General features: G+C 35.6%; 1 protein-coding gene across 1 annotated transcript in view; it reads right to left on the bottom strand.

Annotated features, from left to right (window-relative positions):
- LOC149065719 (uncharacterized) overlaps positions 1 to 23433 on the bottom strand; it is a 51108-nt gene extending 27675 nt beyond the window's left edge. Inside the window, exons 1-2 of the mRNA XM_089253623.1 lie at positions 23328 to 23433; positions 2260 to 2366 (exon numbers count right to left, since the gene is read on the bottom strand). Of these exons, the coding sequence (XP_089109749.1) occupies positions 2260 to 2366; positions 23328 to 23390 (170 nt within the window). The 5' untranslated portion in view covers positions 23391 to 23433. The remainder of the gene's footprint in view (positions 1 to 2259; positions 2367 to 23327) is intronic.
- Between the last annotated feature and the right edge of the window lie 2353 nt (positions 23434 to 25786).

Here is a 25786-nt window from a genome sequence, read left to right as displayed (position 1 = left end):
AGTGCATCTAAGATCAATTATTATAAATTATAAATTAAAATTTGATAAATAGTTTCATAACTGATGATAAAATTTTAATAACTGATAATTATTATCCTATGTGAATGTTGATGATTGAGATGCAATTTGCAGTCATTTTACAAATCCAGGATAGATTAATTGGATAATTAATTTTTTTCCAGTGACTCTGGACTTCAGATTAAACAAGTTCGACTGTAATTAACCATTTTAGCTAACTAAAAAAATTACTGTAATTAATCAAATTGCTGTGCTGATATATGTACTGCTTTAATTAAAAATATGCCAACAGCACCCGTTTACATCCATATTTTCTGAAAAATATTGTTTTCCATACGTTTTTGTTATTTATAGCATAAGAAATATAAGTAAACGTCATTTAAGAAGCTTATTTTCAAAGAAAAAATTTCCACTTTTTTCCAAAATGCACTTTTCAACGGTTTATGAATGTTTGGGATAAGAGCTCTGTCAGAGATTATGCAACAGGGATTATTCAAACAGGAATATTTTTGATAGAAATTACAATGTAAAGTTGGTCATTTCTATCAAAAGGGAACATATCTACCTTCTTCATGCACGTCAGTATTTTTTCTCTCGATAACAGACACAAATGGGACAGAAAATTTTGTCCGCTAACAAGGAATGTAAACGAGGATAGTAAAATATAGAGCCCGGATTATATGCACTAAAAAAGTGGCAAAATATGCTCTAAAAATATGCAAATATGCGCTTAAAAATGCAAGAATATGCACTTAAAAATGCAAGAATATGCACTTAAAAATGCAAGAATATGCACTTAAAAATGCAAAAATAAGCACTTAAAAATGCAAAAATAAGCATTTAAAATACAAAATGTGCACTTAAAATACCAAAATGTGCACTGGGAATCGAAAATTATGCAATTACCATTCCAGGATAGAAATCTCTAAAAGTAAAAATTTCCGAAATGCGTACAAAAAATGAGAAAATATGAATTTAAAAAGTCACACTCCAAAAAAAAAGCAGATGTAGTTTTAAAATGCATCTTTTCTATTTCTTAGTGCATATGTATTCATTTACAAAAAAAATACCCCCTCATATATATATATATATATATATATATATATATATATATATATATGAGGGGGTATTTTTTTTGTAAATACCCCCGAAGGGTATTATATAGTAAGGGTTTTATATATATATATATATATATATATATATATATATATATATATATATATATATATATATATATATATATATATACACCGCATATGCAAATAACTTCTACATATTTTTTCAGGCATTTTTCAGTTTGCTGTAGTTGCTCGATAACGAAAATACCAGTAAAAAAAGAATTTCGACACTATTTCTAAAACATTCAACACTGACATATCTCTAGAAATACAATAAAACGGTTAATATTCCTAAAATACTTTATAAATATGTATTAATTCACTAAATTTCACCTGCGGGGAAAAAACCGATGTTATGAAAATATTGTGAACAATATTTATTTGAAAAATTATTTAAAAAAATTGAGTGAGTTTAAATAAACCGTCAAAAATATGCACTTATCCTAAAAATTCTTTGATTTTATGAATTTATATGCATTAATGCTAAAAAAAGGCCAAAATATGCAAATACATATGCACATATGCATTTCCATATAATCCGGGCTCTAGTAATATATATTGAGTGTCGTAATTCAAAATTGTGCCCGTCAGTGGAGGTGTCTACTAACGGGAGTGACCGTTATGGGAGGTTCCACTGTAGAATGATCGTGCTTCTTATGTTAATGACGTGAGGGCAGTAAGGGTACCTTCCTGGGCTAGGCAAAAACTTCCGGAATCGACAGGTGACGTAGAAATTTCCCATTTTTCAGACTTGACCAGTTCAAATTTAAATCAAAAGGTAACATTTCCATTAATTTTCTTTCAAAACGTGGTTAACTCGCTTGAATATTGATCAAGAAAAATTTAGTATTTAAATATTTTTCTTTCTACCATTCCTACCATGCTACCTGTTGGGCTATTTTCTACTTTTGTAATGCAAATAATTTTTAAGTCTACTGTAAATTCAGGAAAAGTGGAAATGTTTCCTTTTGAAAATAAGCTCCTCATTTAATCTTTGATTTCTTCCAAAAAATGTGTGAAAGGTCGCATTTTTTTTTCTTTCGGAACTGATACGGTTTTACTGACGTGAAACGTTGTCATAGCGGTATCAGAAAACTAAGAAAAAGTTTTATACAATCATTACCTGACGAAACCCGACGAAATTGCTTGATCGATAACGTCTTTTTTGGCTAGTTTTCTCCTTTCGATCCAACTATCTGATGGCACTACATAAATATGTAAGTCAACTAGCTGTGATAAGAAAAAGAAAATGCGTCGAATCAAGTTCTAGAAACATATATAACTCAAATACAAACATATCAAAAGCAAATTAAGTAGGTTTTAGCTCGATACGGAAGTTTGTATAGAATACAATCATTTCACCCTCTGGATAGAATTGTGTTATCTTAACCCATTTTTGACCGATCTCCCAAATTTCCCAATTTTTATTTTCTGTATATGATTACTGGTTACTTAAATAACATATTTGAGAAGTATAAAAAATTAGACATTATAATTCAGTATATTTGTTTTTCAATTAATGCAACTTTTCAATTAACATAAATTTATTTACTTAATTTAATTAAAATAATTATTAATTATGATTAAGGAAAACCTACAATGTACAATGTGACAAACAAAAATTGTAAAAAACGTTTTTTCTATTTTTAAAAATATGTTTTCTGTTCATGGTCATGGGGAAAAAAATTCCAGATCGAAAATCAGGATAAAATTTTCATTTTTGTGAAAAGGCTCATAAAAGTAAATTTCTTTGTAAACAAGTTTTAAAAGATACTGTAAAACTCTGTCTCTCTCATTAGACCTTATAATTATTGAAAATGCCTGTTTGTTTCATACGAACATACGAAAAATTAGTTGCATTTTTTTTTTTAAATAAAGTGAGTTGCGCAAACGCAACGTCAGTCAGTACTGTTTTTTACAAGTCAAATTTTAAAGGAATCAAGTGGTAATTTTAGAACGAAGACTCTCTCAAACTTTTCACGTTTGTATGAATAAAATTTCAAATATTTTGCGGCACCACTGATTTATCTGGAACATAAGTGGCATCATAATTTGTCCCGACACACAGGACAAGAATCAAACAGATTAAGAACCTAATACACTACTTTTAATGGTGATTTGCTACTAAAAATGTCTCGTGGACTTATGTATATAATCAGAGGCGTACGCGGGGGGGGGGGAGTGCTCAGGGGCCCTTGCGAGGGCCGTAGTGTGCGTTATCGGGGTCGGGGGCAGACTTTCCCTTGGGGCTCCTCTTGAAATGTTATTATTATGCAAAACGAACGTAAACTTTTGTGGGGGGGGGGGGGGCCCATTCGGCTCGGTGCCCAGGGGCAGTGCCCCGGTTGCCACAGCCTTGTTACGGCCCTGGACCTTGCTCCCAAGCCGACCAAAAATTAGAAAAAAAATGTAAATGAATTTTGGTGAAAAAATTTAAATATATATCAAAAGAAACACCCTTTACATCAGTGTTTCCCAAAGTGGGAAATATCGCCCCTTGGTGGGCAATTGAATGTTCCGGGGGCGATAGAAGCTACGGGTATAACATAGGGTCCTATGGGTTCACTTGAGTTGGGGGGGGCGATGAGAAAAAAATGTCCGATGAAGGGGGAGATGGAACAAAAAGTTTGGGAAACTATTTAACTAACTTTATATGCTATAAATTAATAGCGTATAAAGTTTTATTTTGTTAATTTAAATGCTTTTTGAAGGGTAGTAACTCAAAATTTCTTAGGAAGAAAATTTTTGTGCCCCTCCAAGCCTTTTGTGCACCTCTCCAAAGGTTGATCCCACATACGCCTTGTATATTATATTCCGATCTCTCGTCATCTAACTTAAAGTGCTGCGGAACACCGAACGGGAGCCCTTGCTCTAGATCAGGGGGCTTCAATCTTTTAAACAGAGCGGGCCAAATTAAAATTGTCCACGCGAAGTCAGTGGGCCACCAACCCATACAGAGGTATTCATAATTACAAGAACTATCTAGATTTACAAGGGCTTCTCTCGTAATTTGTACTGACATCTTAATAGAAGGACCAATCGGGCCCGAGTTTAACCGAGGAAGAAATAATTGAGGACAGAAATAATTTAAATTATTTATTTTATTAATTATTAGTTTCGATTAGTTCTGAAACCAGTCTAAATGATTCCATGATTATTTATTTTAATAATTTTGAAATTATTTAATTCTCAACACAATTAATCTCAATTTGTATATCTTGAAATAATTTCTTTCAATAATTATGAAAAATTATTCTTTTATTAATTATGAAATAATTTCTATCACAAATTACGAAATTATTTTTCATCGTTTTATAAGCTTTTTTTTCATAAATTCTGAAATTAAATATTATTTCTTTCATTAATTATAGAATTAACCATTTTTCAATGTTTTCAACCATTTTCTGAAAACGATCGGCAGGCCACGACAAAAAACCTCCGAGGGCCATGCGTTGAAGACCCCTGCTCTTAACTAAAGGCCTAAAATGAAATGATGTTGAAGGAGACCACACAATGATATATTTTATTATTTACCCAATAGAAAAAAATTGAAATGTGAATCAACTTTTTGATTGCTGTTGAGTGGAAAATTGCGAAAAATACGTAATATCCAACTTTCAAAATTGTTTTCCTAATAAAACAAAGGAAAATATATTGTGTTTTCTGTACATAAATAAAACACACATAATTTAGCGACTACATTGTAAAGTGTTTATAAAAGAATACTTTGTTCTACGAGTATGAACTGGATATGATACTCATAGTCGCCATTCGATCCTTCATACTATTGTTTCATTTTTATGGTGCGTATAGGACGAAAATTCGATGGTTTAATTGATCATTTTTGTCACACCACGATCATTTTCCTCACACGAGGGCTAATTTAGACTGAGACCTGCAATTTATTTCCAATTCCGAACGGCAGGCATGTTTTTTATACTCATCGAGGGGTTGGTGTTCTAACCCCTCGATGGGGGGACTCCCTGCGGTCATGTCGTAATTTTTTTTTTGTACCCCTGTGTCAGGATATTTTTCTGACAAGGACGAACCGGGTATCGAACTCCCGACACCTCTAAACATCCTTTGGTACTTTAGGTGAGCATCTTATCGACCTGGTCTACCGCGCCCCTTCGATGGTTTATTTTATAATTCCAGCAAAATGTGAAAAACTCTTAGCAAAATGAGTAAAATTTTGCGGTGATATGGTTGAACCTACCAAAAATTAGAATTCTAATTTATATATATACGGGATTGAAAAATTTTCAGATAGTAAAATTTGCTCCAGTATTACGCAGTAGAACTTGGTTAATTCGAATTTTGGATAATTTGAAATTTTACGAACTCCCCTTGAGTTTTCTATCTAATTTAATGTTAAAATTTCTTGTTTAATTTAAACTTTTTTTGAATTTTCTGCATAATTCGAAGTTGAAGGGGAAGAAAATCATGATTTTTGTACGAGCAAAATTAGTTTTGAAAAATTTTACAAGAAGCCAGACTGCTTTTCCCAATCAAGTTGTTGAACAACAAATTTTTTGACTAATAAAAGTTAGAAAATTCTGCTTTAGTCAATATTTTTTTGATAACTTAATGCCGATTTTAACATTATTCATCGAGACTTTGTATCACTTCATACCAATTATATTTTTCATCCTATAGGGATCAAGGTGTACCATTGAAAATTTGAATCTTTTAGTTGTAATTAAGAGTATGGAAAGTAGCTGATAGTTCAGATTGTAATAATAAGCAAAATTTGGGGAACAGTTTCATTACGGATGATTATGAACTGTTTCTGTAAATAAAGCTTCGAACATGGTTAATAAATTCTACAAGTGATGCTGATTCCAGAAAAGTGGAATAAATGCAGCAGCTAAGATCAGTTATACCGTACACAGGGTGCATTGGTAACAGAGCGTGTGACATTTTTCTGGTGAACCGTTGATCCTAGAGGCATACGTTCAATTAGAAAAAGTATCCAAATAACGTGTAATACTCAGATATGTCATTCATGTTGCTAGGGGTTGTTAGTTGTTAAAATAAAAAAAATAACTTTTTATACGCACACCCTGTGCTCAAAAACCCAATTAGAAAATTGTTGCCCCTGTCTCTCCTGATGCCAACTAAAAAAATTGCACGTTTCTAAGTGCAGTATTAATTGCTGTTTTTTCCCAACTTTCCTCCGTTTTTCGAATTCGAATAACTCAGTGAATATTGAAATATAAAATAAAAAAAAAACGAAACAAGAGATATTACTATATCGTACTAAATTTATCCTCTGTGGCAGAAATTACAAAAAACAGTGGAAATTGTAAATTCTGTTGTTAATAAAAAAAACTCAGAAATATTTGTTTTTCCAACAAATAGAGATATTCGTAGCCTTGTAGATGATTTCAATCTTTTTTTTTATATAAATGTTTGTAGTTACCACAATATACTACCACAATGGCTCCCGAACAACAATATATACCCAATCAATATAATTCTGTGGCTATAATTCCCGTTGGCGAATGTACAGTTAAACGAATGATATTTGGTTTGAACAACAATAAAGCAGTTGGATAATAACGGAATTTCCGCCAAAATACTTAAAATTGTTTGCAAATATCATGCTCGTTTTATTACATATATTATCAATAGCTCTCTTACAGAAGGTGTTTTTATAAAGAAACTTAAAAAAATGCTCTTGTTATCCCTGTTTATAAAAGTGGAAACAAAAATGAATTAAATAATTATCGCCAGCACTTTTTGGACTCAGTACGGCTTTTTACGAAATTAGAAATACGGAAATGTCTATTTTAAAACTAATGGAAAACATATGCATAAAAATATAAACGAAGGTAATAAAATAAGCAGTGAATATTGCACTTAGAATTTAGTGGACTTTGTTTTTTTTCGTTGGCCTCAAGAAAAACAGGGAAACAATCTTCTAATTGGGTTTTTGGTCACAGTGTGTGCGTATAGAAAGTTAATTTTTTTATTTTAATAACTACAATTGCAACATGAATGACATACATACAGGGTATCCTGTAAGTGCGAAGCCTTTATCTCATCGTAGAGGTATAATTTAAATTTAAAAATTATTCAAAAGGCGTCCAAAATTTGACTTTGAACTTCGAATTAATCAAGTTTGACTGTAACAAAAGAAATGTACTTCGACATAATTGAATGAAAGTGTGAGTTATTGGTGATTGAAATTTGTGATTTTTATCACTTTCGATGTTCCGGGATATTTTGGAACTTGGTTATTTTAAGAAGTAAAATGTGCGGGAAAATAGTCAAGAATTTCAATCACTTTTTTTAGGGGTCATTCAATTATTACGTCAGCATCGATAGAGGAGGGGGAAGAAGGGGGTTTCGGGTTTGCTGACTTTTGATGACAAGGGGTGAGGGGGGGGGTTTGAGTGATACTTACGTCATCAACCAACCTTTATAAAAATATGTAATATTCTTAATGGCATCTTACTCGGTGTTTCAAGAACGAGAAAATCTGAACCAACATTCACCCTATTGATAAGCCCTCTATATATATAGAATAACTTTAGTGATCTCTAAATATTCCGCGGATCATTCAAGTGATCTGTAAATGTGTCGCGGGTCACTTAAGTGATCTGTGAATGGGCCTACTTGAGTGATCTGAAAATGTGCCACGGGCTGCTTACGCTCTCTGGAATTGTGCCACGGGTCACTTGACCGATCTGTAAATGCGTTTATAGTTCTGTAAATCGTTTAGTTCATTTTCGAAAAATTAGGTTTGAGGTGGCAGGTCACACATCAGATAACCCTGAGGGCCACATTTTTGGCCCGCGAGCCATGCGCTCAGCATGTATGGCTTAGAGCAGTGGTTCTCAACCTTTGGAAGCCCGCAGCCCGGTTGATTTCCTTTATGTGAGGGGAAGGCCCGGTCATACGCATGCCTAATAGGGTAGGAATGGGTAAAAATGAATCGGCTAACTATTCACGGCCCGGTACCGGGCCGTGACCCAGCGGTTGATAAACACTAGCTTGGAGGGTGTCTTGCAATTAGGTCTTTCAAGAGAAATTTTGGGTTCTTTCTACCTCACAGCCTTCAAATAGCATTGAAATGAACAGAAATTGATGATAATAAAATATACACTGAAAAGCCAAAGAAACTGGTAAACCTGCCTAATATCGTGTAGGGCCCCCGCGAGCACGCAGAAGTGCCGCAACACGACATGGCATGGACTCGACTAATGTCTGAAGTATTGCTGGAGGTAATTGACACTATGAATCCTGCAGGGCTGTCCATAAATCCGTAGGAGTAAGAGGGGGGGTGGAGATCTCTTCTGAACAGCACGTTGCAAGGCATCCCAGACATGTTCAATAATGTTCATGTCTGGGGATTTTGGTGGCCAGCGGAAGTGTCTAATGTCAGAAGAGTGTTCCTGGAGTCACTTTGTAGCAATTCTGGACGTGTGGGGTGACGCATTGTCCTGCTGAAATTGTCCAAGTCCGTCGGAATGCACAATGGACATGAATGGGTGCAGGTGATCAGACAGGATGCTTACGTACCTGTCACCTGTCAGAGTCGTATCTAGACGTATCAGGGGTCCCATATCACGCCAACTGCACACGCCCCATACCATCACAGAGCCTCCACCAGCTTGAACAGTCCCCTGTTGACATGTAGGGTCCATGGATTCATGAGGTTGTCTCCATACCCGTACACGTCCATCAGCTCGAATCAATTGGAACCGAGACTCGTCAGGAAATGTTTGGTTCAACTATCATAGGAAAGTTTTGTTGTTTTTGCTGATCATTTTTCATAGTTTACTTGAATTTTAAAATGAACTTTAGAATTTATCAGACATTTTTGTTAAGGGGCCGTTCAAGTATTACGTCAGCAAATTTTTAGCCATTTACGACCCCCTCGCCTTATCGACAAAATTTCGTCAGCTCCGCCCCCTACATCCTAACGCATATTATTGGTGGAATCAGAGATGTACGTGGGGGTGGGGGCATGGGGGGGAGCTCGTGTCCCCCCCCCATCAGATTTACAGATCGCTCAAGTGACCCGTGGCACGATTCCAAAGCATTTAAGCTGCCCGTGGCACCTTTTCAGATCACTCAAGTAGGCCTCAAAGATCACTTAAGATCACCTGCGACACAGTTACAGAACACTTAAACGATCCGTGGCACATTTAAAAATCCCTTGAGTGGCATGTGGCACAGTTTTAGAGCATTTAAGTGGTCCCCAGTGTGGTTCCACACTACTCATGTTACATTCCCAGATTACTCAAGTGATCCGCGGCATAATTACGGATCACTTGATTGATACGTGGCACAGTTCCAGAGCACTTAAGCGAACCGGACACATTTCGAGATCACTTGGATCCAGGAAACATTTAGAGATCACCAAAGTGACTCTGTAAGGGACTTATTAATAGGTGAATGGTAGTTCAGATGCCCACAAACTAGCGAAAGGTTTTTCCTTGTTTTTGGCGCATCAAGTAAGATACCATTAAGAATATTTCAAATTTTTATAAAGGGTGGTTGATGACGTAAGCATCGTCCAAACATCCTCCCCCCTTGATCTCGTCTGCTAAAAAAAAAAAAAAAAATGTTTGAGCAGTGACGTCACGCAGTTGCTCCGAGACCACGCCCACCGAACAAAGACGGCAAGTGCGACTTCAAAGGGGCGAGAGACAGCTCTTACTACAGTTATACAGGGTGTCCTGTAAGTGCTGATGCGGCCTTTATCTCATCAACCGTCCGTCGCAGAGGTACAGTTTCAATTTGAAAAATGATCAAAAGGCGGTCAAAAATTACCCTGTATCAGTTTTGAGAGTGAAAATACAGTGTGTAAAAAAATAAAAAAAACGGTCCTCTCTCTCTCTCTCTCTCTCCCCGTCTTCTAATTTCCGAGAGAGTTGTTGCTCTGTGTCTTCCGAGCCCAAAAATAAAATCCCCATGTCTTTTTAACTGCAATATTCATAGAGATGTTTGAATTCAAATATCGGAGAAATATCGGAGGGGAAAGGACAGTACATAAATGAGGGAAAGGAGCGTTGTGCGTGTCCGTTAGTTTTTGCTGTTCTTTTATAACTTCATAACTTTTCTCTAATTTTTGAATTCAAATATTTTAGCGAATACTGCACTTAGAAACATAGAATTTTTTCTGTTGGTCTCAGGAGATACAGGACAACAACTTCCTAATTGGAAGTTAGACGACAAGGGGACTGTATAAAGATTTAGATTTCTTATTTTGTGACACACTGTGTTTTTATGTGTCACTATCCTTTTTAAAATTGGAATCATACATACGACGGATGGTTAATGAGATAAAGGCCGCATTAACACTTACAAGACACCGTGCATAGCCCGTGGTATATGCAAGCACGATTTCTTAGCCACTATGTAGTTGATCAAATATATTGAGAAAATCAATTATAGTAATGCGGTCTTCTAATCGATTGCATATTAGTTTGTAAGAGTAAACAACGTCTGGAGATTTCCTATACTGGATGTTTTCTTTTTCAAAACTCTTTCTGTGTTAATAGGTATGTATTTCTGATTTTATACTAGTTCATCAGTTAGTTGCCATGGTAAGAGAAACTTTGGAAAGTACCGAAAGAGAAATGATCGTGTCATATTAAAATTTCATGAGTGTAGATGATGGGTCAAAGCATGCGTCAGCCAAACATTTTTTCTCCTTATTCGATGCAGTTGAGTTGCGAAGAGTACGGGCACCACAATCCTTCCGAGCGGAACAACATGGATTTTATAATGTTGCCATTAAAAAGCTATTCCAGAACCGTCAGCGCATCCCCTAATTATATTGCAGGATGCCTAACAGATATTTTAGACCGAAAAAAAGTGTTTTCGGGGGAAAATCTTTAGCTTATGTCGAAATTTTATTTAGTGGAGTTGATTCTGTCTCATCGCATTTCAAAAATAAAAAATTCCCATAAATTCCAAGACAGGATCATTTTGCGCCTCCCCTCACCCCAGTAGGTTCCTATAATTCTTATGCTAAACGACTACTCATAATAAAGTAAAATGCTGGTATACACAGGGTGTTAAGTCATAATCTTATACCGTGAAACCTCGATATAACGAGACTCCGTGGACCAAGAAAAAATATATTGTTGTAGAAGGATCATCGTTATATTCAGAGGCAATATTAAAATCACGCGCTACGAAATTTGTGTTATTGTTGACATCTTTTCTGGGGGCGGGGGGGGGGGGGCATGGAGGACTCGTGTCCCCCCCACCAGACGATCAAAAATTCATTTTTTAATGGAAAAATATTTAAAAACAAATTAGAATTTCGGAGAGAAAATACCTTCATATGTTATTATAATCAATTTCTGTTAACTTCAATGCTATTTGAAGGCTAAGAACACGAAATTGTTTCTTGAAGAAATTCATTGCGACCCACCCTCTAAGCCACAAATGCCAAACTCATGGCCCACTGGCCAAATGTGGCCCTCGGGGATATCTGATGTGGTCCGACACCTCAAACCTAATTTTGGTGAAAATGAACTAAGCGGCACATTTACAGATCGCTTAAGTGATTCGTGGCGCAATTCCAGAGTATTTAAGTGGCCCGTGACTCATGTTCAGATCACTCAAGTAGGCCTGTGGCATGTTCACGGATCACTTAAGTGACTCGCGACACTGTTCTAGAACACTTAAGTTATCTATGGCACATTTAGAGATCTCTTTTGTAGAATGTGGCATAGTTTTGGAGCACTTAAGCGGCCCCCAGTATAGTTCTACACCACTCAAGTTACCCGCGGGACATTCCCAGATTATTTAAGTGATCAACGGCATTGTTAGATCGTTTGAGTGACGCGCGACACAGTTTCACAGCACTTTAAGCGCCCCGCTGCATATTTCTAGAACACTTGAGGTGTCCGGACACAAATCAACCGGGCCGCGCATGGCTCGCGAGCCAAATGTGGCCCTCAGGGTTATCTGATGTGACCCGCCACCTCAAACCTCATTTTGCGAAAATGAACTAAACGATTTGCAGAACTAAACGCATTTACAGATCGCTCAAGTAGGCCCATTCACAGATCACTTAAGTGACTCGTGACACATTTACAGACATTTGAGTGATCCGCGGCAAAGTTTCAGAAGGCTTACGACACATTTCCAGAACACTTGAAGTATCCGCGGAACATTTAGAGATCACTGAAGTTATTGTATAGAACACTTATCAATAGGAAGAATGTTAGTTCAGGTGCCCACAAACTAGTGAAAGGTTCTTCTCGATTTTGGTACACCCAGTAAGATGCCATTAAGAATATCTAATATTTTTATAAAGGGTGGTTGATGACGTAAGCATTATTCAACCTTCCTTCCCATCAAAAGTCAGCAAACCCGAAACCCACTCATCGATGCTGACGTAATACTTGAATGATCCCTAAGAAGCAGAACGAAATTAGCCGAATTCACACTAGACTTTCCTTAATCGTAAGGGGTTGTTATAACAATGAATTGCCGTTGTTTCTTTATGCGGTCGTATGTCGAGGTAGACACGATATAGGACCGCAAAGGGTTCAGTATTTATCCACTACGAAAATTGTATCTGATTAAATGATCAATATAAAATTTAGTTGGATGCATTGTCCCTGTAAAGTTGTTTATCGCATTGCACTTTTATTTGTCATACACAGAAAGTGGCAACATTAACAACTTCATTAACACTTTTCGGTCATCAGGTGGTGCAAAATACCGATTTTACAAGACACCATCGTAAGAACGAAAACAAGCAATGAAGTTTATATTGAATTCAATGCGATCTTGAGCGAAATATAGAAAACATCGTTGTGTAGCGCTTGCAAAATCTCTTAAAAAATATCGTTATAGAGAGAGAATTATCGTAGTAAAGGATACCGTTCTACCGAGAGGAGTATAACATTAGACTATACGCAATTCCAAACAAGGTCTGAAAAAATATCGTTGTAGAGGGATTAATTGTTGTTGCGAGGTTTCACTGTGTACACCCTTATATAAGAATGTTTACATCTTAACTTTTAAACCGTTGGTAATAGAAACACACTTTCATCTAGAAAAAGTATCCAAATAACGTGCCTATTTTAGGTACGTCTTTTCTTCTACTAGGGGTTATATAAAAAAAAATTAATATTCTATACCGTCCCCATATCTTCTAACATCTAGTTAAAAAGCTGATGCCCTGTCAAGCCGAATGAAGCTCAAACGAAAAAAAACATACATGTATCTAAGTGCACTATTTGGCGATATATATTGATGCTGATTGAATGCTAAGAAAACATCTCGGAGTTCGAAAAAATGTAATAAACCACAAAATAATGTTCCGGATTTTCCCCCTATTTTCAGTGATTCTTGAACTCAAATACGTCGACTAATATTGGACTAGAAAATATGGATTTTTTGTTCGTTAGGCTCAGTAGAGACAGGACAAAAACTAATTCAATTAAATATTGTTTCAGTAAATATAATACGGCTGTTTTTGCATTTTCCCATTTCTTCATTATTTTTGCATTGTTTTTGTATTTTTGCACTGTTTTTGTATTTTTGCACTGTTTTTGTATTTTTGCACTGTTTTTGTATTTTTGCACTGTTTTTGTATTTTTGCACTGTTTTTGTATTTTTGCACTGTTTTTGTATTTTTGTATTTATTCACTGTTTTTTTTTAAATTTTTTGTGCTATAATATTTTGTATATATGAAATTCTATGTGCGTACATTTAATTGTGTTTAATAAAGTTTTCTCTGACACGATCTCGCCCCTTGCCAGGGCAATGATTAAAATTGGCTAAAGCCGATAGCCCTAGGCCTTTCGGTTTGAAAGAAAGAAAGTATATATATGTGCCCCTCATTGGCGTACGCAAGGGGGGGGGTTTGGGTTCTAACCCCCCTCCCCACCTCAAGCCGAGATTATAGTGTTATTTTACAGGAAAAAACGTAACTCCCCCCCCACCCCTTAAGAGGGAATAAAATTGAAAATCCCCGTACGCAGAAAAATCGCCTATGTGGCCCCTAATAGAATAATTGACGTATCTAACATGGGCACGTTATACGGATACTTTTTCCAGTTGAAAGTATGTTTCTATTACCAACGGGTCAAAATATAAAAGGTGTATGACAGGGTGTCCTGTAAGTGCTAATGTGGCTGGCCTTTATCTCATCAACCGTCCGTCACAGATGTATAGTTTCAATTCAAAAATTCTCACAAGGCGCTCAAACATTACCCTGTAGCAGTTTTGAGAGTGAAAATACAGTGTGTAAAAAATAAAAAAAAACCTACATTGTTATACGGTCCCCCTGTCCTCTAACTTCCAATTAAAAAGGTGTTGTCCTGTCTCTCCTGGGGCCACCAAAAAAATATTCGCGTTTGCTCGTCCAATATTCGCTGAGATATTCGAATTCAAAAACAGGAGAAAATTTGGAAAGGACATCATAAAAGAGGGAAAGGAGCGTTGTCCGTTAGTTTTTTTGCTGTTCTTTCATAACTTTTCTCCGATTTGTGAATTCGAATATCTTAGTGAATATTGCACTTAGAAACTTTGAATTTTTTTTGTTGGCCTCCGAAGATATAAAAACTTGGTATAAAGTTAGATTTTTTATTTTGTGACACCCTGTATTTTCACTCTGAAAACTGGTACATGGTAGTTTTTGAACGCCTTTTGAGCATTTTTTAAATTGGAATCATACCTCACTACAGACAGTTGATGAGATAAAGGCCGCATTAGCACTTACAGGACACCCTATATATACACCCTCTTCACACCCTTTGTATAAGATAATGCACATATATTATAAATATAAAAATTAAGTTTCTTGTGAATAATTATGAGTAATTAAACTTGAAAATTAAAAAGTTAATAAATATTAGTTAAAAGTTAATAAAATATAGTTACACGAAATATAAAAAAAAGAATTAAGCGTATTTTTCAAAGATTTCTAATTAATATCCGCTTTTTAATTTAATTCTAAATGATGAAAGGCAGCACTATTTACCTAAGTGTTGTCGATAAACGATGAAAATGACGCAGCACAACAATTTTCATTACTTTCATATTAATTTCAAATTCGACATTTTCAGAAATTAAACAAAAAACAAAAAAATCTGTATAGTTTTGAATTATGAAAAATAAACAGAAGAATTACAAAGAGAAAACAACAAATTTCTTCAAAAAAATTAATCTTTTTGAAATTTTGAAATTTTTTTCTTTATAAAAAATTGTAACGCTAAAAAAAGTTGATGCACGGGTTGAATTAACGCTCCATCGCACGTAATGAAAAAATTATTTTCATCTTGGTAACACGAACTTGATGCAGAGCCACCATTGCGGGTGTGCGAAAGGTCCGGTCGCACCGCGTTTTGTGAGTTCTACACGTTACGGTAAAAATAATTTCTTTCATAAATTCTGAATTTCTATCAGCTCTGGGATTCTGCATTTCCATCTAAAAACAAATAACTTTGGAATTATTTCCTAAATTCTAATAAATTCTGAATTTTCACCATTTCTGAAATTCTGAACTTTCATCAATTTTGGAATTCTGAATTTTTTCATTAATCCTGGAATCGTCAATTTTCATCAGTTCTGGAATTCTGAGTTATTTAAGTTATTCAAATCATTTCTTTCATTTATTCTGAATTTTCATGGAACGCTGGAGTTATTTTTTTCATTCTTTCATTTTCTGAATTTTTGATTCCCCTCCCCACAGAATATATAAAATCGGCGCTATAAGGAGCAAAATTATTAAGATGCCTCTGGTCTTACAATTATTTTCGCTCCGAGTCTGGTAAGGGCGGCTCTGACTTGATGGGTTCTTATTAAATTCTATTAAAAACTAGCTTGGAGAAAACTGATTAAATCTCACCTTTACGCATCATATAAAAGCTGCGATTAGGATCATATATCGTGCATTTCCAATCATTTGTATCTTAAAGTCACTCACCAAAGTCTCACACGAAGTACAAACTAGAAAAGACTTCACGAAGTCGAATTGTGACTACGTATATCAAAAAGAACTGAACCGATATACTGTAGTTTTTTTCATATGACAAAATTAATGACTTCTCGCATGTTTGTGTCGTGAAATGTATTCACCTCACCAAGTCCAGTATTCGTGAGTGGCTAGTTGCAGACAGGTGACGAGGCCCATCAATTACCTGGCCAATAGAAAATTGCATTATCCCTTCTCGTTCCGGTAGCCGCATTATTTTAATTAGTGAAAATTCATCGAAAATCAATTACGTTCTACGAGCATGATACAGCCGATAATAAAAATCCAGAAAATAAAAAAGGTGAAAAATGGCGTACCGGTGGGCGATGTAGAAGGGGTACTCAATATTTTTGAATCGTGCTTTCCAGTAAACAATTACTTCAAATGAATTTTTAACGTTGAGATTTATACAGGGTGCGAAGTCTTGTCCTTTAGGAAACTGCGAGCAACTTTATTGTTTTTAAAATACAAATATACAAATACAACGCCACAACAGGCAAAATGCCCAACGAGGTGGCTGAGTCGCGGGCCACAAAAAAGATCTGTAAGGCTCCCCCAATGGTAGAGCCGGCAGGGCTCCAGCCCAGGGGCCCGAGACACAAATCTTATTTTTTTTACAGTATAACTTCGCTGTAGAAGAGAGGAGGGAGGCCCGCGAAAGATCTCAAACTAGGGGTGACTCCGGGATGTGAGGACACACATAATAGCATATATGCTATTATGTGTGTGTAAGAAAAACGTTCTGTAAGGATCTGTATATATATATATACATACACACACACTGAGACATAAAATTTAAATTTCATACGGTCCCCGTATTCTATGACTTCCAATTAGAAAGTTGTTGCCCTGTTTCTTCTGAGCACAACAAAAAAAATCCATGTTTTCAAGTGCAACATCAGCCGAGATTTTCGAGTTCAAAGGTCGCTGAAAATCAGGGAAAGAACAGCATATATTGAAGGACGAACTCGTGATAAAATTCGAAACATTTTTTTGCAGTTGCAGTTTATTGAAACTTTTTTAAATTCTGAGATGCCTCTTAACTTTCAATCTGCAATATCTCAGCGAACATTGAAAACACTTGAGGACTTCGAAGCACTTGAAAACATGGATTTTTTTTTTGGGCTCAGTAGAAACAAAATAACAACATTCTAGTTGGAAGTTAGAGCACAAGGAGACCGTATAAAAATTACATTTTGTATCCCAGTACATCAGAGGTATTCAATATTTTTCTAGTAGCGAGCACTGCCTATAAACATCACCAAAAGAAAAGCACCCCTTAAGGCCAATTTGGCATACGAAGATTTCAATTCTTGAATGCATTTTGTGCAAGGTGTTTAATTGGAACGTTGATCAAGTGCTCGCGAGCACGAAATCAGACATGAGCATCGAGCACTCTGGATGCTTCTGCAAGCACTGTGGTATATACGAGCAACGGGTTGAAGATGTCTGCAGTACATACACGATCCCTAGTTAAATAAATGACATATCTAAAAATTGGCACATTATTTGGGTACTTTTTCTAATCACCAAGGATTCAAAATATAATGGATGTACAAGGATATGGCTTTACACCCTATATATTTGAATTCAAAAATCACTGAAAATGATAAGAACATCATATATTAATCCTTTAAATATCACATCACAGCAAAAATCCCTAAATCCCCTGTGAAAAAAAAAAAAAGCGTCATCTTCTTTTTAATGAAATAGGCTTTCTTAGATTTTCAGCTGGTGCACATTAAGGGTTATAGGGAAAAATGTTCCATTGAGAAATCAACTTTACAAAAAATTTGAGGTTGTCTATGCTAAAATAATTTATTGAAATTTTTCTAAATTTTGAGATGTTCTAATCAAATTTCAATGAGCGATATCTCGGCAAATATTCCACCGAGAAACATAGAATTTTTTGTTATGCTCATTAGAGACAAAGCAACAACTTTCTAATTGAAAGTTAGAAGACAGGAGCGGTCCGTGTAAAAACTTAATTCTATATTTCGGTACGTATACGGCCCCTAGTAAAATAAATTACGTATCTAAAATATGGACATGTTATTTGGACACTTAATTAAAGGTATGGTTCTAAAGCCAACGGTTCAAAACATGAAGGACGTACATAAGGACTTAATTTTACACCCTTTACAGCAGAGGTTTTCAACCTTTTTCCAGTCGCGAGCACTGGCTGTACCCACCATCAAAAGAAGAGCACCCCTTACGGCAAGTTCAACATAAGAATGCATGAAAAAAGATGACGATTTCAATCCTTGAATGCAACGCCTCCAAGGTGTTTAATTGGAACGTTGATCAAGTGCTCGCGCGAGCACGAAATCGGACACGAGCATCGAGCACTCTGGGTATTTCAGGGAGCACTGTGGTGCTCGCGAGCAACAGGTTGAAGATGCCTGCTTTATTACAGGCATCCCTCGCTCCACGCGATTAATTGGTTCTGAAAATAATCGAGCTAATACGCAATCGTGCAAAGGGAAATGAATTTAATATGGGTAAAGGACGAGGGATCTTCAGAAAGATAAAATAAACTCAACTTCCAGCAACAAAATAATTATTTTAATGAATTGATTATTCAAACTTTTAAATTAAAATCTCGTGAATTTAAGCTGTATGAGTGAATTTAATTATACTTTTTATTTCTGTCTTCAGTACTTCTGATTGATTCTAGTTTGAGTGTGGATGTTTTCTTTCCTAAAAGAGAGTGGTTTAATAACTAACTGATAACTTTTTTTAATGAAGCAGTTTTTAGATTCAGGTGACACACAAGCAGCGCACTCTTCATCTCTTCATGAAAATTTCAGCACCAAGAGAATTGCCAGAGAATTCTGAATATCTGTCGCAAATTCGAAAATTCTAGTTTTATTAGGGTCTTTTTATTTAAAATTCTGATAGCATCGTAAATGTTATCAAAAGGTGTTGATTAGTGAGATTTGTTGAATTGGGGGGGGGGGGGTGAGGAATTTGAGGGTTTACTCCACACATTCGTCTCATCTAAATCATGAAATTCAATGGATTTTTTCATTTTAACTACATCATATCTTCAATTTGCAAGCCCTTTTTCAGAATTAACATAAAAAAATCGAGGCTTAATTTCGCAGATTAATTTTTTCTGAAATTAACTTTTCAAAATGGCGTTACAGCAAAATCGCATTAAGTGTGACCGTGTGAAGCGAGGGATACCTGTATACATTATTTGATGCAACAAATTCGGAATAACGCTAAAGTGAAGATATTAATACTAGTCAATTATTTAAAATTATTGACAAAAAGTTTAATCATTTAAATTTTTTTATATTTTTCTCGTATTTTTATTCTCTCAAAATAGACATTGTCATTGGAATCTATAAAATAGGGTAAGAAAGTTATAAGATATGAGTATCTCAACAAAATACGCCCTTGCATCGTCCGTAATGAACTGTCATGGTTAACGAACGTTGAACTCGATTATTTTGTTGATCACAAGTCACGTCTGAGCTAGAAGTCACGTTTCCATATTCGACTTCGTCCTTCCGTTAAGAGTCAACCGTGTGTGACATTCTACCCACAGTAAATCTATACCACTAGAAGCCAAAGAATTTCGTTGACCCACATGCGTCACCAATGTTTCGGAAGTGTTGCACTTGCCCACTGAGCCGATTCCAGACCATAACCCTTTGCTTCTTTTTTTGTCTAATGACATAAATGTTCTTCATTTTCCCGCCGAAAATAATTAATATTCAGAACTTTCATGAATTATAATTCTAATCTTAACATAGTTACCAATTTGAATAAATACTATGTTAATATTGCAAGAATTTTATTCAAATATAACACAGGCACATTTAAACCTTTATCTACTGACGGTACTTTAAAGTACCACCAAATTTTTAACCCCCGCAACATCCTTAACATCCGCTGTTGGTATTTTCAAGTATAAAAGCTGTATAACCACTTTACGATTATCAGATGACAGCACAAATGCGGGACAACTAGTTTTTTAAAAATGTTAATTAATGAAATTCAGATGTTTTGCTCCGGTAAAAACGCTGTGCCCTGCTCTTACAGAATGATCCCTAACAAATGTACAGGGTGATTATAAATACACTGTCAGTACTCAGACGTATGTAGCGCCCTTTCTGATAGAGGTATTTTGATGAAATTCGGTGTGTATAGGATGTATGGACCATGGGGAAAAGAAAGATTTAATAAAAATAGTTCAATTTTTGACCACCAGATGGAAAATGGAGCTTTCTATAGCATTTATCTTTTCTCCATGGTCCAAATGACGAATATATCAATTTTCAATGAAATACGTCCGCCACAACGGGTGCTACGTAGGTCGGAATAGTGTCAATAATTAAGCTGAGTAGTGTCAGTTGAATTATACTGACTTTCTGACCTATGTAGCACCCGTTGTGGAAGAAGCATTTCATTGAAACTTGGTATATACGTTATTTGAATCATGGGAAAAGATAACTGTGTGATAAAAGCACCACTTTTTCACCTGGTGGTCAAACATTGAACTACCATTTTTTATTGAATCCTTCTTTTCTCCCATGGTCCATATGCCCTATATACCAAGTTTCATCAAAATACCTCCATCAGATTGGGCGCTATATACGTCTGAGTAGTGTCAGTTTATTTATAATCACCCTGTATAAAACAAATTATGGATTCCTTTGTGGTGAAATAAGTAAATATTCATTGTTGTGTACTAGTCAACATATTTGAATTGGTATTTTTTATTTTTATTATAAGCGTGTACTGCTCAGACGAAACTTTCAAGCAACAGGTTAATTAAATCATTGTGAATAATTTAAATTAATAATCAAATAATTTTTAGGCCTTAATTAGAACTGAAATAACCTACCAAAAAATTTACATGATAATTATTTCATTTTTTCATAAAGTAGTAGATAAAGGGTTATCAACCACCTGCTTATACCTGTTCATTGAGGCAGAGCTGCGGGCCATGATCTGGTTAGAAGGAGGAGGATAAAAGGTTTAAGGATAAAGTATTTCATGCAAAGTCAAAGTGATTTGACATAAGGAAATCATTGTTGGTCGAGTCAGTTTGTAGCCAGTGCCGTCTTAAAGCATGGGTTCACCCGGGTACGTCCAAGGAGGCACGCACAGATGCACAAGAAGGCCTCATTATTATCAAATCTGTCGCTTTAATTTTTGTAAAGTATGTAAACTAGCAGACTGGTAAGCACTTGGAGAAAATTGTGAGAAATGAAACTATGGAAAAAATTTTACTTAATATATGTAGGGTAGTCATACATCATTGTCCAATAGCTGATTCCTAAACTGTTACTCTAAAAGCCGGGCCCAGTCCTGCTGCGATACATGATGCCACACTGCACAAAAACCGGTTTTTGACGACAAAATTACTCAAGCCACCTCTCAAAAACCGGTTTTCGAGCGGCTCGGAGTGGCGTAGCGCTGCAGGTGTGGAACCAACTTTTAGAGATAACTTCTCATTGCTAACAACGTTAAAAATAATGTCCCTCACAATCATAGCCGCTTTTCAAGTCGAAAAAAATATTTTTGATAAAATATTAAACTTAGCTTTCTATATGGTCCCTGGGTCATATAAGTCATATCCAGTAAAAAATGTCCATGTACTGCCATGTTGAACCAAAAAAATTGAATAAAAAATCATTCTCTTACGAAAAGAAATACAAACTAACCATATTTAAATTTTGGGAATTTTACTCATATCCCTTATAAAAACACTCATCATTCCATTCAAGCTTTAAGGGACTGTGTCTGATAATCAATATAATTTTTGTTGAGAATTCATTGCATGTCATAATATTGGAAGTTGTTAGGGTGCTTCTGATTAATCAAGTTGGCCAAACTTCTTTGTCTACGAAATAATTTTATGTGTATGCATCCCCCCAATTTCTTATTGAAAAAAGATGCTTCAACTAAGCTATTCTGTAAAGCTATTGCGTAGTTTAGGACTCAGCTATCGGGCAATGATAAGAGTGGACACCCTGTGTATTGCTTTAAATGAGGGATCTATAACCCGGGATCTCTCTCTCTCTCTCTCTCTCTCTCTTGGGAGCCTTCATGAGTACGTGATCTCTTGAATGAGATGGTAATTTACACACTATTTTTGTAGTATTTACTGAGTTTTATTCTGTAAAGAGATCCATGGCCTTAATTTATTGGTACAAGGCATCCGTGGCCTCTATTTAATTGAAACAAGGGGTCTGTGGAACCACAGGTGGAGATAGACTTGGAAGTCTGGGGGAGGGGGGTACGGTCATTATTACTGGGGGGCACGATGATGATGATGTCATGTGTGGAACGCAATACGTTAAAAACCACTTTAAACTAATACAGCACTAATATGTAACAAAGTTCACATAAGTTATGAGGAAAAAAAAACCAATCAACTTTTGAACAATTTGTGATAAAGCTTAGCTTATTCGGTAAAGCTAACAAACAGCATGAATAATGAAAATAGTCTCGGCTAAATATTTCGATAAAACTATAATTTAAGAGTTAAAAATATTTTTCAAGAAACTTAACAGGTTCTCATTTTTCGAACACACTGTACAGAACCAACCCTGCAGACAATAGTCACTACGTCAATATGTATCAGGAGTTGTAAATACATTTATTATGTCGTTATGTATACCAATTTTCGAATCATTATCTTCAAATAATATCTAAAATTATGTTCGATATTAGTTTCGATTTCTATGCATATCAAAGATAACACTTACTTGTCCATAGATGGAGAAATCACCTTATCCGAAATTTTGATTACAAAAAGTTTCAACAAAAAAAACAAAATTTATATATATAAAATCAATATTATCGATACTTACGCATACTAAATGACAAACGATCACCAATTCTAAAAAAATTATTTTAAAAAATTACTCATTATATGTGTATTTTTTTAATATTGCCGTCAAAAAAACTCACCTTTATATAGTATCAAAAATATTTTAACATAATAATTATATATTTTAGCTTTTTGTTTATTATTCGATTTAATGTTAATAAATAAATCTCAAAACATAAATTTGAAATTAATTTATAGTATTTTAGAATTCATAATATTATCACCAGAAAAAATAGCTGATATCAAATTTACCTAAATATTTATGGATAGTTTCAAGGCTTAGAAATTTTCTGTTGTAAAATTATTATTTCAGGTAAAAACTCTAGTTTTTCATTTTTGTATACAAAATAGACCATTGATAGAATGGGAATGACGTACCTCCTGCGTGGATGGACGGCTAGCATTCTCGGGATCATCGGCAAAAGTTTGCTCTTCGTTCATGATGATGCGTACATGTGTATGTGTGCGGTATGCGATGTGTCCACTTCTGACAGCTGACCTCCATGTCCAGCAGAGGCGTGCGATTAGCGCCGCCTCTCGGATGATCCCAGCGCGCCCATTCATACGCCAAATATCACTAAAAATATCCGGCGAAATGAATTCGCTATCGGTATTTTTTTCTCGCTTTGCTCTAATAGAGTCGTTAATAGTGAATTCTTTTCTCTAACCACCAGAGACCATTTGTATATGCGGTCGAATTAATTAACTGCGGGAACTAGTGAAACCTTTCAATTTAGTTTCTATCTCTCCCTGTCTATATTAGTTGAAAAAGCGTATGTGTTGGTGACTGAAAGAATTGATGCAAGTGAAAGTATAACTATAATTAATACGGAATTAGTGAATAGAGAAGATTAGTGTTATTGATTGACAATTATAATTGCCTTAAATAAATGAGACATATTTAAATAAGGCACATTATAAACGCACGTTTTTGCTTCGTTCGTTGAATATACAGTATTTCTTAAAGGTATACGTATTATTTTCATAAGCTTTTGTGTATGGGTGGATCAAATGAAAACGGAACACGAGCCACAGAATGAAATGACATAAAAGAAAGACATTTTTCTGGATATTATGCCGAGGTGAATTCGGAAAGAAAAGTCTACTGGTCTCCGTAAAGAGGGGGGGGGGGGCAACTGAGACTCTACTTCAGCGCGTCACGCTACAGTGCGTAAATAATGAAGGATTGGTCGTATCTCCGGCGGTTTACACGGATAGCGCGTTTGCCCTGTTTGCAACAAGACTGGGTTCGATTCCTGGCGGAGACCAGTAGCCTTGTGTTCATGGCTCAGTAAGGCAATGAATTTTTGAATTTTTGAAGGCAATGAAGCAAAATGAATTTTTGAAGGCAATGAAGCAAAATGAATTTTTAGGCTACCCAATTTAAGATATCTAATCTTGAAATACAAATAAGGGAAAAATGTTCATGGAGACGTAGACATTTTGTACATTATTCCTTTATTTTCCGCTTGAGATTAAGTTATGCACTAGATAAGATTCGCATTTCCTATAAAGATTTTCGACGTATTTAAAACTTTAAAAATATTTATTGATATTGAATACACTCCATACGAACACTGAACTGCCTTGTGACTGTGACGCCATAGTCATGTCACGTGGTCATCTTTCGGTATCAGAATCTACTATAGTTGAACTTGTGTAATGATTCACTTCTATTTTTTTAAAAATTCAAAAATTTCATTTTTTTTCACATGAATTCAAAATTTTATTATTTCTCAAATGTTAAATTATAATTGAAAATTTGTAAGAGGATTCGATATGGGTTTTCCCGTGTTTGTGAACTATTGGAAATTTTGTTATTGAAAGTATTTCTAAAAAATTCCCCGAAATAAAATAGACTAGAAGCCCTGTCTTAACGGACACCCACCCCTCAGTTGCAGTCACCCCCTTTTTTACGGCCAAATAATAATTTCCCCTTGTATAATAAACCTATGCTTTTCAAACTCTTGATTAACGGTCACCCCTCTCTTTTACGGACGAATTTTTTTGCCCTACCGGTGTCCGCAAAAAAGAGGTTTTACTGTATTGTGTTAACCTTTGAATGTTCAATTTTTTTTTAAGCTGATAATGTTTTTCATAGATGATGACACGTATAGAAAGCCTGAAAAATCATTGCAAAAATCTATACGGCCTCTTTAAGGTCGTATAGAGCCTCAAAAATCGCCCATAAAATAAATGTATTGAAGTAATTATTACATTCATATAAACTGCAGAGCCAAAAAAACTGGTGAAGGCATGCGTATGCAAATAAAGAGATATGGAACCAATCAGAGTATGGCGCTGCGGTCGGCAACGCCTATATAACACAACAAGTGTCTGGCATAGTTGTTAGATCGGTTACTGCTGCTACAATGGCAGGTTATCGAGATTTAAGTGAGTTTGAACGTGGTGTTATAGTCGGCGCACGAGAGATGGGACATAGCATCTCCGAGGTAGCGATGGAATTTGGATTTTCACGTACGACCATTTCACGAGTGTACCGTGAATATCGGAAATCCGGTAAAAAATTAAATCTACGACATCGCTGCGGCCGGAAAAAGATCATGCAAGAACGGGACCAACGACGACTGACGAGAATCATTAAACGTGACAGACGTGCAACCCTTCCGCAAATTGCCGCACATTTCAATGCTGGGCCATCAACAAGTGTCAGCGCGCGAACCATTCAACGAAACATCATCGATATGGGCTTTCGGAGCCGAAGGCCCACTCGTGTACCCTTGATGACTGCACGACACAAAGCTTTACGCCTCGCTTGGGCCCGACAACACCGACATTGGACTGTTGAGGACTGGAAACACGTTGCCTGGTCTGAC

The sequence above is a fragment of the Pholcus phalangioides genome, unplaced genomic scaffold, assembly GCF_987345545.1.
Source record: "Pholcus phalangioides strain wild (caught in Gottingen) unplaced genomic scaffold, Ppha-v1.0 ptg000039l_1, whole genome shotgun sequence".
Classification (NCBI taxonomy): Eukaryota; Metazoa; Arthropoda; class Arachnida; order Araneae; family Pholcidae; genus Pholcus; species Pholcus phalangioides.
Note: the sequence above shows the minus strand (reverse complement) of the source record. Positions and strands in the feature narration are given on the sequence as shown.